Below are 12369 nucleotides of genomic sequence, written 5' to 3' on the forward strand. Positions count from 1 at the left end.
GCTGTTCCTTCCACCTGCCACACTTGTCCTCTGCCTGCTGCTGCTTCCTCAGATCACAGCACAGGGTCACTTCCTCAGGCCTGGGTGGGGCCCTGCACACTTGGCTACACCAGGTATCTGATGCCCTGAGCACAGTGGACCATGGTGGTCTCTCCATTCCCAGTTATCTTCCCCGCCAGGCTGTAAGCCCCAGGTGGCAGGGCCCTCATTTGTATGCCCAGCAGGGACGTCATTCTCATGGCAGTTGATGGCGGGGGCACCCCCTGGAACTGTGCAACATTTGTCCTCTGCCAAAGCACCTATTGGGTTTCCCTGGGGGCTCAGCTGGTAAAGAATCTGCCTGCAATGCGGGAGACCTGGGTTCGATCCCTGAGTTGGGACGATCCCCTGGAGAAGGGAAGGGCTACGCACTCTAGTATTCCTGTCTAGTGAATCGCATGGGCAGAGGAGCCTGGCGGGTTACAGTCCAGGGGGTCACAAAGAGTCGGACGCGACTGAGCGACCTTCCCTTTCACACTTTTCACCACACCTAGCAGAGGACCTGGCCTGGCCTAGGTCATCCCTGAATTCTTTCTGAACCTTCCAGTGAAGCCTCGCTCTCCCTGTGCTTCTCTTTGGGTAGCTCCGCCCACCTCCATCGAGGTGGTGGCCGCTGACACCCCGGCCCCCTTCAGCCGCTACCAAGCCCAGAACTTCACGCTGGTCTGCATTGTGTCGGGAGGGAAACCGGCACCCACGGTGAGTACCGCTGCAGCCGCCCCTGCTGTGTCCCCTCCTGTGTGGCTCATCCAGCGGCCGTGTCAGCACGGAGCTCACCGGCAGAGCGAGGGGCAGAGGCCGCTGTCCGCGAAGGGGCGCTCTGCTCTGTCTGCCTGGTCTGACCCTGCCTACTCATCTGACCCACCCGGATGTCCGTGAGTCTCTCTTGCCTCCTGGTGAGGTGAGGAGGACCCCCACGTCTCCTGGACCCTGAAGTCCCTGAGCTGCAGTGAGGGTGATCTTCAGAAGATTCCAGCTTCAAGCACACCCCTACCCCAGTAACTGAACAGGTGGAGACTGATGAGGCCCCGGGAAGGGAAGCAAAGTGGAGAGAGGCCCCCACTGTGTCCGTGACAGCGCTGGGGCTCAAGGTCGTGCCCTCCAGCTCCAAGTCCAATGAGGAGGGCGGGAAGGAAGGAGCGAGGGAGGGAAGGGAGAGGAAAGGGGGAGAAAGGAAATGGGGACTCTCTGTTTTGGCCAACTCCTTACTAGACCCACCCCACCCACTTGGGGGGTGCTTCCCTGCTGGCTCAGCAGTAAAAAGTCCACCTGCAATGCAGGAGATGGAGCTTCCATCCCTGCATCGGGAATCTGGAGGAGGGCATGGCAACCCACTCCAGTATTCTCGCCTGGAGAATCCCTTGGACAGAGGAGACTGGCGACCCCCGTCCATGGGGTCACAAGAGTCGGGTAAGACTGAGCGAGTAAACGTCACCGCCAACCACTCTGCGGTCTGCTGGTGCAGCTCCTGAGTTATTGTCACAGCAGCTTGAAGTGGGTGGGGGAGGATAGGACCTGAGGGCATCCGGGGAGCTGGCTTCCAGCCCTGACGTCACTTGTACCAAGTGACCCTGAGCAGGAAAGCCCCCCTCTGCTTCTCAGGCTTTTTGAGGAGGTTTAGAGTGTGGACAGTATTACAGCTTTTCAGCTTTTTTAGAAGCAGCAGGACCTGTTTGATCTAAATGAAATATACATGGAAGCCCCGTGTAGAAGATCTTTAAAAGTGAAGGAAGGGCAAGTTGCCCTAATGGGTCCTGAGGCTCGTCTGTGGAACCCTTAGGGCTCCCTGCAAACTCCCCTGGTGGCTCAGCTGCTAAAGAATCCCCTGCAATGCAGAAGTCACAAGGGATGTGGGTTTGATCTGGGTTGGGAAGTTCCCCTGGAGGAGGAGGGCACAGCTACCCACTCCAGTATCCTTGCCTGGAGAATCCCCACGGACAGAAGCGCGGCGGGCTGCAGTCCATAGGGTCACAAAGAGTGGGACACAATTGAGCGACTAAGCACAGCTCACGGGGCTCCCTGAACCGTATCGAGAGCACATGGGGTGCATGCCCCCAAGGCCCCTTCCAGTTTGACCTTGTGAGTTTCACACATCACAGGGATTAGGAGGCATAGAGTGGAGTCAGCAGCTTCCCTGGTAGCTCACGTGGTAAAGAATCCGCCTACAATGCCGAAGACCTGGGTTCAATCCCTGGGTCGGGAAGATCCCCTGGAGGAGGGCACGGCAACCCACTCCAGTATTCTTGCCTGGGAAATCCCATGGACAGAGGAGCCTGGCGGGCTGCAGTCCATGGGGTCACAAAGTGTTGGACATGACTGAGCAGAGTGGAGCCATGGGCAGGGGGAGTTGAGTCCCAGGTGGGGAAGTGGTTCTCCTTCCAGACCCCCGACTGTCTCACAGGTGGGATCCATGGAGGGTGATCCTGGGACCTGGGCCAGTTCACCCCAGGCTGTGGCCCAGGGAGACCCAGCTGCCCAGGACGGGACAGGAGTAAACAGGTGTGAAGCGAACCGATACAGGGCAATAAGCAGGTGCCCAGAGGCATAGCGGGCCGTGGCGGGGAGCAGAGTGCGCCTGTGATAAGGTCCTGCCCCTGACCTTACAGCCCCAAGGACACAGACCAAAAGCAGCCTCAAAGCCAGCAACCAGTGAGGGCAGGACATGGTCCCAAGATTTCCGCCTCGGAACCCATAAGGAGGTCTGGCCTCCCTAAAGTGAGACAAGCTGGTCTTTTTCCCCAAAGAAAAATGCCTTTTCTGCACAGCACACACACAAAAAATTCTGCTCACAGTCCCGAGGCTGCCAGAAGACCTCCCCTACCCCACACCCCTGCTTCAGCCCTCTGGCTCCTGCCATTTAAGACATAGCAATACGAAATTCAAATATACAGGAGATCCTCATCTCCCCGCATTCCAGGCACCTTATGTTTGCCTGGGACGTCAGAACTTGAAAGAATTCTTTGATATAAATTACAAACCTGCTTTTGAAGCACTTTTAAAAAAAAAAAAAGGAAAAGAAAGAAAAACCCCAAAGCTGGCTATTATGTGCATAAGAGATTCTTCGCTGGAGCTATAAACGCTGACAGCCTCTGCGCACCCCACATTTCATGCACTCTCCCACACCCTCCTCCGGGCACCTCCATCTCCCTTTCCCCACCGCCACCAGCGTCCCCAGAGCTGCTTCCTGGCCTCCCCTCTCCCTGCCTCCCACCGATTTATTTATCTCATTTATTGAAAAAAATATATACACCCAATCCCCACAGGCCTCTGGCGTATGTACCAAAATAAAAAGACAGCAAATTAAATTAAATGCCGCCTCTCAAAACTCGAAGTCCCTATTAGCAGAGAAAGCGCGAGGATGCCGGCTTTCGCCCCATCCTGCACCAGTGCCCTCCCACACACACACACCTCTCCTCCTCCTCTGACATCTCATTTACTCTCTGGTGCCCATCTACCCTCTTGCCCTGCTCTCTCCAGGTGGACAGGGACCACCCCCTTGCAGCCTGGGGTTGGGGGAGGGCTGCCAAGGGCTGTGTCCAGGGTCCTGTTTTTGCTCACTGTTTCTGAGCACCCAACAGCCTCAGGAAGTAGGTGTTCGTATTCCCTTTGTGGGCGTGCGTGCTAAAGTCGCTTCAGTCGTGTCCAGCCCTGTGCGACCCCATGTACCGCAGCCCGCCAGGCTCCTCTGTCCATTGGATTCTCCAGGCAAGAATACTGGAGTGGGTTGCCATTTTCTCCTCCAGGAGATCTTCCAGGGCTTGAACCTGCGTCTCCTGTGACTCTTGCCTTGCAGGAGGATTCTCTACCGCTGAGCCACCCGGGGAAGCCCCAGTATTCCCTTTACAACTAAGGACACTGAGGCTCAAAGAAGCTCATTGGCTCAGCCTCTGCCACCAGAGCCCGCGTGTCCCCATTGACGCGAGCTGCCTCAGAGCGCCAGGGGTGCTGGCGGGGGAGGGGCAGAGCGGGGTCCATCCAGAAGGCTACGAGGAGCAGGAGGGGCCTCTGAGAGCCCCTCGGGAGGTCCCGGCCACTGGGGCCAAATCTTCCCCCCACCTTCCTTGTGATTTCAGGTTTATTTCAAGCGAGACGGGGAGCCCATCGACGCAGTGCCCCTGTCGGAGCCGCCGGCGGCCAGCTCTGGTCCCCTCCAGGACAGCAGGCCCTTCCGCAGCCTCCTGCACCGTGACCTGGATGAGACCAAGATGCAGAGGTCCCTGTCCCTGCTGGACGCTGAGACCCGGGGCGGGCGTCCCTCCACGGAGCGCCCCTCCCGCAGCCTGACCCCAGATCCCAGCAGCGTCATCCAGCCGACCACCGAGAGCATCCCGGAGACGGTGGTGAGCCGCGAGTTCCCCCGCTGGGTGCACAGCTCCGAGCCCGTCTACTTCCTGCGGCACAGCCACAGCCCGGGCAGCGACGGCACGGTGGAGGTGCGCGCCCTGCTCACCTGGACGCTCAACCCACAGATCGACAACGAGGCCCTCTTCAGCTGCGAGGTCAAGCACCCAGCTCTGTCGATGCCCATGCAGGCCGAGGTCACGCTGGGTGAGGCCCGCTGGGAGCCCCTCTGCAGCGCCCCCTCCCTGCAGAGCCGGGCGGTGGGGAGCCTTAGAACAGGGCGGTGGGCCGCCGGCCACCCCGGAGACGGGGAGAAGACGGAGCAAGCCGGGGTTCGGGTCGGGCACGGAGGTCAGGGGCAGGCTCTTTGGGAGGTTTGCTGAGCTGGGTTGGAGGACATGGGAGGCTATGGGGGGGTCTGGGGAGTCGGGTCCACCAGGATCAGGAATATGGAAGCCTGGGGAGTTCGCTGTATCAGTGTTAGACACGGGGGCTTTCCAAGGTTGAAGATGGGTGGAAGGTGCCAGTCCCAGGGAAGTTTGCTGCGCGAGTGAAGGATACACAGGAGTTGGGACTCGTAAGATAGGGTTGCTGAGTCAGGTCAGGGAAAGATGAGGACACGGAGGGGACAAGGGGGTTTTCTCGATTGAATAAGAGACTCACGAGCCCAGGGAAGAGTTACCAGGCATGGATCATGAGCGTGGCAAGTCGCAAGCTGGTCGGATCAGGGTCAGGACTGCTAGCGGTTATGGAAGCTTGGCCAGCAGGGGGCGGGGAACGTACCCGCTGTGGGAGGGCACCGCTCTGGCTGGGCACCGTGGAAACCCTGCCACCTGCAGGGATATGGGAAGTGGCTCAACCAGGGAACCGAATGCCCAGGGTCAGCTCAGCCTGAGAATCTAGTCCCCAGCTGGGACCTGCTTCCTCTTCCTGCAGAGCACCAGCTTGGCTGCTCCCCAGAGCAGCTCCCTAAGATCTGACCCATTTCCCCTTATCCATCTCCCAGCTTAGTAGCGGCAGGAGAAGCGACGTGTGGAATCTTCTCTAGAAATATGAGACCCTTCAAGCCAGAGTTTGTATTGACTGGGATGGGGTAGGGCAGGGAGATGGCCTCAATGACCCTGTACTGGTCCCCTCTGCCCACAACACTCTGGACCTGACGTTCAGCACCCAGCAGCTCAACTCCCAGCCCAAGGAGCCTGGGCTTGTCCCTGCAGCTCCCTCAGTGGTGAGAAGTTGCCTGGAAACACCCGCAGCCCCCAGCCCAGACCCCCCACGACAGGGAGAGAGAACAGTGACTGCTGACAGCTGAGACCCCAGCCTGTGCCGGGCGGGCGGTGGTGGCAGGCAGCGGCGGCAGCGTCCAAAGGGCATCTCTGCTTTCAGCTGGCCCACCAGAAAACCCAGCAGCAACTCTGCACCAGGCACCAAGAGAAAGGTGTACATGCACACCTACTATGCGCCAGGAACATATGCCAGGGGCCTCTCGTTTGCCCTTCACAGGCAGTTTACCATGCAGGCCCATTTTACAGGTGAGCAAAACCGAGCCTCACTTTGGTGGGATCCCTTCCTTTGAGCCACAAACTTATAAGCAGCAGAGCTGGAATTTCCAGCCATTCTGTTGGTGCCTTCTCCACTTCCCCCATGCCAGCCACTGAACCTACCAGCCCCAGAGCTGGGCACCCTTGCTGGCTATGGGTTAGTTCTCTGAGGACCCATATAAAAGTCCCTTTGATTCCCAGAGGCCACTTGCCCACACAGAAAATGACCGTAACGGCTAACTAGCATTTACTGAACACCTACCACATACCACAGGCCATCGCTTTCCTCGTACGAACCCAGCGGATACCCGATTGTTAACCCCCGTGGTCACTGAATGAGATTAGGGCTAGCAGTGTCCCATACAGAGGAGGCAACTGAGACCCACAAGGTGAAGTGCGCTGTCCGCGGTGAGTGGGGCGGGGCGGCTCCAGCGTGTTTTGCCCCAGCTGCCACTCGCTGAGCTGCCTCGGGCATCTGCTGTCACAGCACCTGCCCTGTGAGTACAATTTGCTCTTCATGCCAGGAAAACTCGGCGAGCACCCGCTGTGGGCAGGCCCTGTGTCAGGCGCCAGGGTCTCTCCCATGCAGAGCGTGCCCAGACCCCTCTCCCAGCCTCCCCACTTTGCCAGGCGCCCCGCCCCCCTTTTCTCTGGACCCTCCATCCTTCCCAGAGTGCTTTCTTGCATTTGAGCCTCCCTGTCCGCAAGATACAGTCTACTTCCAGGCTGGGAGTCAGAGCAGCCTCAACCTCTTATCAGGAGGCTTTATCCGTGGAGGCCACCCCTGGCCTCTCTCGCCAAAGCCTTGGCTTCCCACGAGAGGGCTCCCTGGCCCACCCCAAGAGAATGAGAAAGTTGAGAGCAGACGAGGCTTCTGAGCAGCTGGCTTCCATCCCCGTGATGGAGCAGTGCTGTGCCCAGTCTTCCTGATGCCCACCCAAGCCACGTTAGAGCACTTGCCTGCCCGGCCCTAGGTTCCAGATGGTTCCTGCCTCCAAGTGGAGCCACCTTGACGTGCACCCCCAATTGTCCTCACCAGAGCAAGAGAAAGGCCCGCTCACAGGCAGTGGACATGACGGACACGGGGTTAGGGGACCCGGCAGGGCCACCCAGGGGAAGGGGCCAAATAAGCTGTGTGAGTGAAGAGACCCTCAGGCTGGCTTCCTGGCTTCCTGTCTCATCTCAACCACTGCCAGTTGGTAGGGTCTCAAGCTTTTTGGGACTCTGAGCCTCGTTTCCTGACCTTCTGAGCGGGAAAAGCTGGTGTATGTGTGGGGTGTACCCTGGAACCGGGCTCTGTTCCAGATGCTTTCCCCACAAGATCTCCTCGCAGGGACCCTACGAGGCGACTGAGCGATGCCATCAATATCCCCATTTTATAAGTGAGGGGACCCGGGCTGAGAGCAGCTCTCCTTGGGTCACCCAGCCAGGTCTGACCCCAGAGCCTATGCTCTTAACCACTGCGCCCTACTGCTCACTGGTGTGGCTGTGGTGAGGAGCCAGGGAGCCAGTGGCTATGGCCAGTGGATGGTGGTGTGAGCCAGAGGGGTCCTGAGTGAGGGTCTGTGTGTCACACGGTCAAGGCATCCTGCACTCTGGCCATGGCGGGGAGAAAGCACGCTGCAGGAGATGACCTCAGGGCACACGTGCCAATCAGCTGCTCAGGACTTTAAAGGTCAGGCCGGCAAGGGCTGGGGTACGCCTCCCTGTGCTTTCCCTTTGTGTGTGTGTGTGTGTGCGTGTGTGTGCACGCACGTGTGTGGGTGTGTGTGCGTGTGTGCGTGTGTGTGCATGCCTGTGAGTGTGCGTGTGTGCGCACCAAGCTGCCTCAATCCTGTCCGACTCTGTGACCCTATGGACTGTAGTATTCCCCCTGCCAGGGATGCCCCTCAGCTCAGACGCCACTGTCCCCAGGAAGACAGAGGCCTGGTGCTCCTAGAGTCCGTGTCAGGAGACGGCAACTACCTTCTTCCCATTGATCAAACCAGAACGCTTGGAGTCACCCACTTCTCCCCACTTTCCTCCTACCCCACAGCCAAGCCATCCTTGAAAGTGAAAGCCACTCAGTCATATCCAACTCTTTGTGACCCCATGGATTATACAGTCCATGAATTCTCCAGGCCAGAACACTGGAGTGGGTAGACTTTCCCTTCTCCAGGGGATCTTCCTGACCCAGGGATCGAACCCAGGTCTCCCATACTGCAGGCAGATTCTTTACCCTTGAGCCACCAAGGAAGCCCAAGAACACTGGAGTGGGTAGCCTCTCCCTTCTCTAGCAGATCTTCCTGACCCAGGAATTGGGTCAGGGGCGCCTGCTCTGCAGGGGGTCCTTTACCCAGCTCCCTGGCAGCTCCCCCTCAGAATCGACCCCACCGCCACCCCGCCTCATGGTTTCCTGTCCAGCCTCCCCATCTAAGCACTGGCAGTTCACGCTGGATCCGTGCAGCAGCCCCAAACTGGCCTTTCTGCTCCCGCTCGGGTCCTTTTCTATCCTCCACCCTGACCGATCTACAATATAAATCCACGTACACACCCACCCAAAACACTGCGATGGTAGACAGATTGATAGAAGAGAAGACAGTCCAGAAACAGACGCACATACAATGGATTTTTGACAAAGGTCCCCCCAGGCTGTTCAGTGGGAAGACAGAACTCTTCTTAACACGTGGGCCTGGAACTACTGGGTACACTTAAGGAAAAGATGAACCGACCCCTACCTTGCACACACACGATTAATCTGAGATGAGTCACAGACCTAAATGTAAAACCCAGCATCGTAAAAACTTCTAGGGCAAAACACAGGAATATATCTTTGTGACACTGGATGTCTTAAAAAGGTCACAAAAAGCACTAAATGCAAATTTGAAAATTGGTGAATTGGACTTAATCAAAATTCAGATCTTGTGCTCCTAAGAAGACACTTTCAAGAAAATGAAATGAGGTGAGATGAAGAAGCAAACTACAAACTGAGAGAAAATACTCTCGACACAGATACACGATGAGGGATTTATATCCTGAATATATAAAGAACCACTACAGATCAATAATGACAAATTTTTAAAGAGAGGATATACAAATGGCCAATCAGCATATAAAAAGGTATATAAATAACATCATTAAGGAAATAAAGACTAAAACCTAAGTAAGATACTGTTCACAATGACTACAATGCCTGCAGTAGAAGGATGGACAGCACCAGATGCTGGCAAGGATGTGGGATAGTAAGAACCTTCACACCGCGCGGGGTGTGTGAGAGCGCTGCCGCTCTGCAAACTGGCAGCTGCTCACAAAGATAAGAAGACTCCTCTCTGGCCTATGACCCAGCAATCTCACTCATAAATACTTGCCCGAGAAAAAGGAAAACATACGCCCACGAAGACCTGGGGCTTCCCCGGTGGTGCTGGTGGTAAAGGACCCACACGCCAGTGCAGGACTCGCAAGAGACGTGGGTTCGATCCCTGGGTTCAGAAGAGCCCACGGAGGATTCAATGGAAGCCCACTCCAGTACTCCTGCCTGGAGAATCCCATGGACAGAGGAGCCTGGCGGGCTGCAGTCCACGGGGTCTCAGAGTCACCCACGACTGAACACCCACAAAGACTTGGGTGTTCACTTCTCATCAACACAGACAAGTAAACTCCTAAGACACCAACAGTGTGGGTGAAGCTCAGAACATTGTGCGGCAGTGTGCACCCCACACGATTCCGTTTGTGTGAGCTGCTAGGACACAGAAGCGACCTCTGAGGACAGGAATCAGAGCAGCGTTTACCTGTGAAGCGACCTCTGAGGACAGGAATCAGAGCAGCGTTTACCTGTGAAGCGACCTCTGAGGACAGGAATCAGAGCAGCGTTTACCTGTGAAGCGACCTCTGAGGACAGGAATCAGAGCAGCGTTTACCTGTGAAGCGACCTCTGAGGACAGGAATCAGAGCAGCGTTTACCTGTGAAGCGACCTCTGAGGACAGGAATCAGAGCAGCGTTTACCTGTGAAGCGACCTCTGAGGACAGGAATCAGAGCAGCGTTTACCTGTGAAGCGACCTCTGAGGACAGGAATCAGAGCAGCGTTTACCTGTGAAGCGACCTCTGAGGACAGGAATCAGAGCAGCGTTTACCTGTGAAGCGACCTCTGAGGACAGGAATCAGAGCAGCGTTTACCTGTGGACGGTGGAAACGGACTGGGAGGAGGTCTCGGGGGACCTCTGGGGGGGATGGGAACGTTCTCGAATTTGACCGGGAGAGTGGTTACACAGGTGTTCACATGGAGTATGGTTTATCAAATTGTGTTCTTAAGAACAGCGCATTTCCCTTCTGCGAGCTTCATCACAATTTAAGAATATATGAAAGTCAAACAAAGCAACCCAAAACAGACTGCATCCTGTGTAAACTTGCACCCCCACGGAGCTCATCTTTCACGCTCTCCTCTGCTCCATCTGCTCCTGCCACAGGGTTCTCCTTATCCTTCCCTGAGCATGCCCAGCTCAGCCCACCGCCATGACTTTGCACTGTCCTTCCTTTCTGCCTGGAATAACCAGATAATCTCAATCCCTCCTTCACTCAGGTCTCTGCTCACATTTTCTACCCAAAGGCTCTTCACTTGAACTCTCTTTCCCGGTCTCGTCTTGGCCCCCCTCGAAATCCTTCCCTTGCTTGTTTTCTGGCATTGCATTTATCTCCATCTGCAAGTGTATGAGAGGCTTCCCAGGTGGCTCAGTGGTAAAAAGAATCCACTTACCAGTGCAAGGAGATGCAAGAGATGAGGGAGGATTGATCCTTGGGCCGAGAAGATCCCCTGGAGGAGGGCATGGCAACCCACTCCACTATTCTTGCCTGGAGAATCCCATGGACAGAGGAGCCTGAGGGGCTACAGTCCATGGGGTTGCAAAGAGACAGACATGACTGAGTATGCACGCATGCAAGTATATGATATGTTTTCTTATTGCCTGGATCTTCCACTGGAATTTAAGCTGAATGTGGATAGGGTCTTATTCACACGGTACAGGGCTCAGTGAAGATTAAACAAGGTGGTGCATCCAAAGTGCTTCCCATAGTGACAGAGTAAGGACTCAGTGAATACAGGCTACTGTTCTTATTCATTATTGTGTCCCCAACATTGCCCTGCATAGTGGTCAATACGGATTAGGTGTCCAGTAAAGAACCAGATACAGCACATGAGTGAATGAGTGGGTGGGTGAGCGGATTAGCAGGTTTATGGGTAGGTATCTGGACAGATGACAGATGGATAAATGGATGCATGGGGGACATGGTGAAGGGATGAATAATATGATGGAGTGATGAGTGGATGGAGGGATGGACAGAATGAATGCTTGGAAGGCTGGAGGGATGGATGGAGGGATGGATGGATGAGTAAGTGGGTGGATGAGTAGGTGGGTGAGTGAGTAGATGACTGTCTTCGTGAAGACCCAGAACTCCCACAGTGAAGGGCCTAGAAGAGCTTTTCCACGAGATTTCACAAGGCTAGTATTGCAGCACAATGCTGAGGGAGTAAAGAGAGCAGTTATAAAACCGGGATCTCGTGCACGCCCCTGAGCAGATGCACACCATTTCACATCTCTGTCTCGTCCCTCCCACTCACTGTCATTTTCAGAACAGTTTCTCAAAGAGTGGGGGAGTGGCCTATTTTCCCCATGTACAGGGGAGAAAACTGAGGCCCAACAAGCTGAACCGACTCATGCAAATCACGTAACCAGGGACTGGAAGACAGGCCTCAGTCCTGGGTCTCCAGACTCCCACTCTTTCCACATGTCCAGGAATTGAGAGGAAGGAGATGTCAGGGACAGAGAACCTTCCTGTGGGTCTTTTCAGCGATGAGCTCTAGGGGCAGGAGAGCGGGCCCAGGACCAGCCTGTCAGGAGCTGCTGAAGGGCGTCAGCATGCAGTGGAAGGGTGTGGGTGGTGGCCGCTGGCCTCCCAGCAGCTCCTGCTGCAGGTCAGAGGGGCTGCCTGCCACCAAGGCTCTCACTGGCTGGCAGCTGCCAGGGTCAGGCCCGGAGGTATGAGGGCAGAGCAGACCCCTCACCTACCCACCCCATGCCCCTCAGGGTTGGCTCCACCCGGGAACGCAGCGCAGCAGGGGAGGGGTCTGGCTGCCCACATGCAAGCAGCTTCCCGGGCTCTGAGCGCCCCTCTAAAGACCGATGCACGCTCGGGTCCTGCTCCGGCCAGGTCTTCGCTGTCTGACCTCCTGGGAGCCAGTTACGTAACCTGCAGAATGAGTTTCATGGCAACTTGCTTCGTAAGCATCAGGATGAGGGCGCGGGCTGGGGACGGTCCTAGAACGGAGTCTAGTGCGTGTCAGGCGCCTGATAAATGTGAGCTCCCTCTCCTGGAGGCCAGGAAGCCCAGGCCGGCCTGAAGCGGGTGGGCGGGGCCTTTAGAAAAGCCGGCAGTTGGGAGTCTGACCCAGGAGCTGTCTGCTCCTTCTGCTCACG

General features: G+C 56.3%; 1 protein-coding gene across 1 annotated transcript in view; it reads left to right on the plus strand.

Moving 5' to 3' along the window:
- IGSF21 (immunoglobin superfamily, member 21) overlaps positions 1 to 12369 on the plus strand; it is a 155630-nt gene that overhangs the window by 138708 nt on the left and 4553 nt on the right. Inside the window, exons 5-6 of the mRNA XM_010830220.1 lie at positions 623 to 738; positions 4113 to 4587. Coding sequence (XP_010828522.1) covers positions 623 to 738; positions 4113 to 4587 — 591 coding nt within the window. The remainder of the gene's footprint in view (positions 1 to 622; positions 739 to 4112; positions 4588 to 12369) is intronic.

This window comes from Bison bison, unplaced genomic scaffold (assembly GCF_000754665.1).
Source record: "Bison bison bison isolate TAMUID 2011002044 unplaced genomic scaffold, Bison_UMD1.0 scf7180017864516, whole genome shotgun sequence".
Lineage (NCBI taxonomy): Eukaryota > Metazoa > Chordata > Mammalia > Artiodactyla > Bovidae > Bison > Bison bison.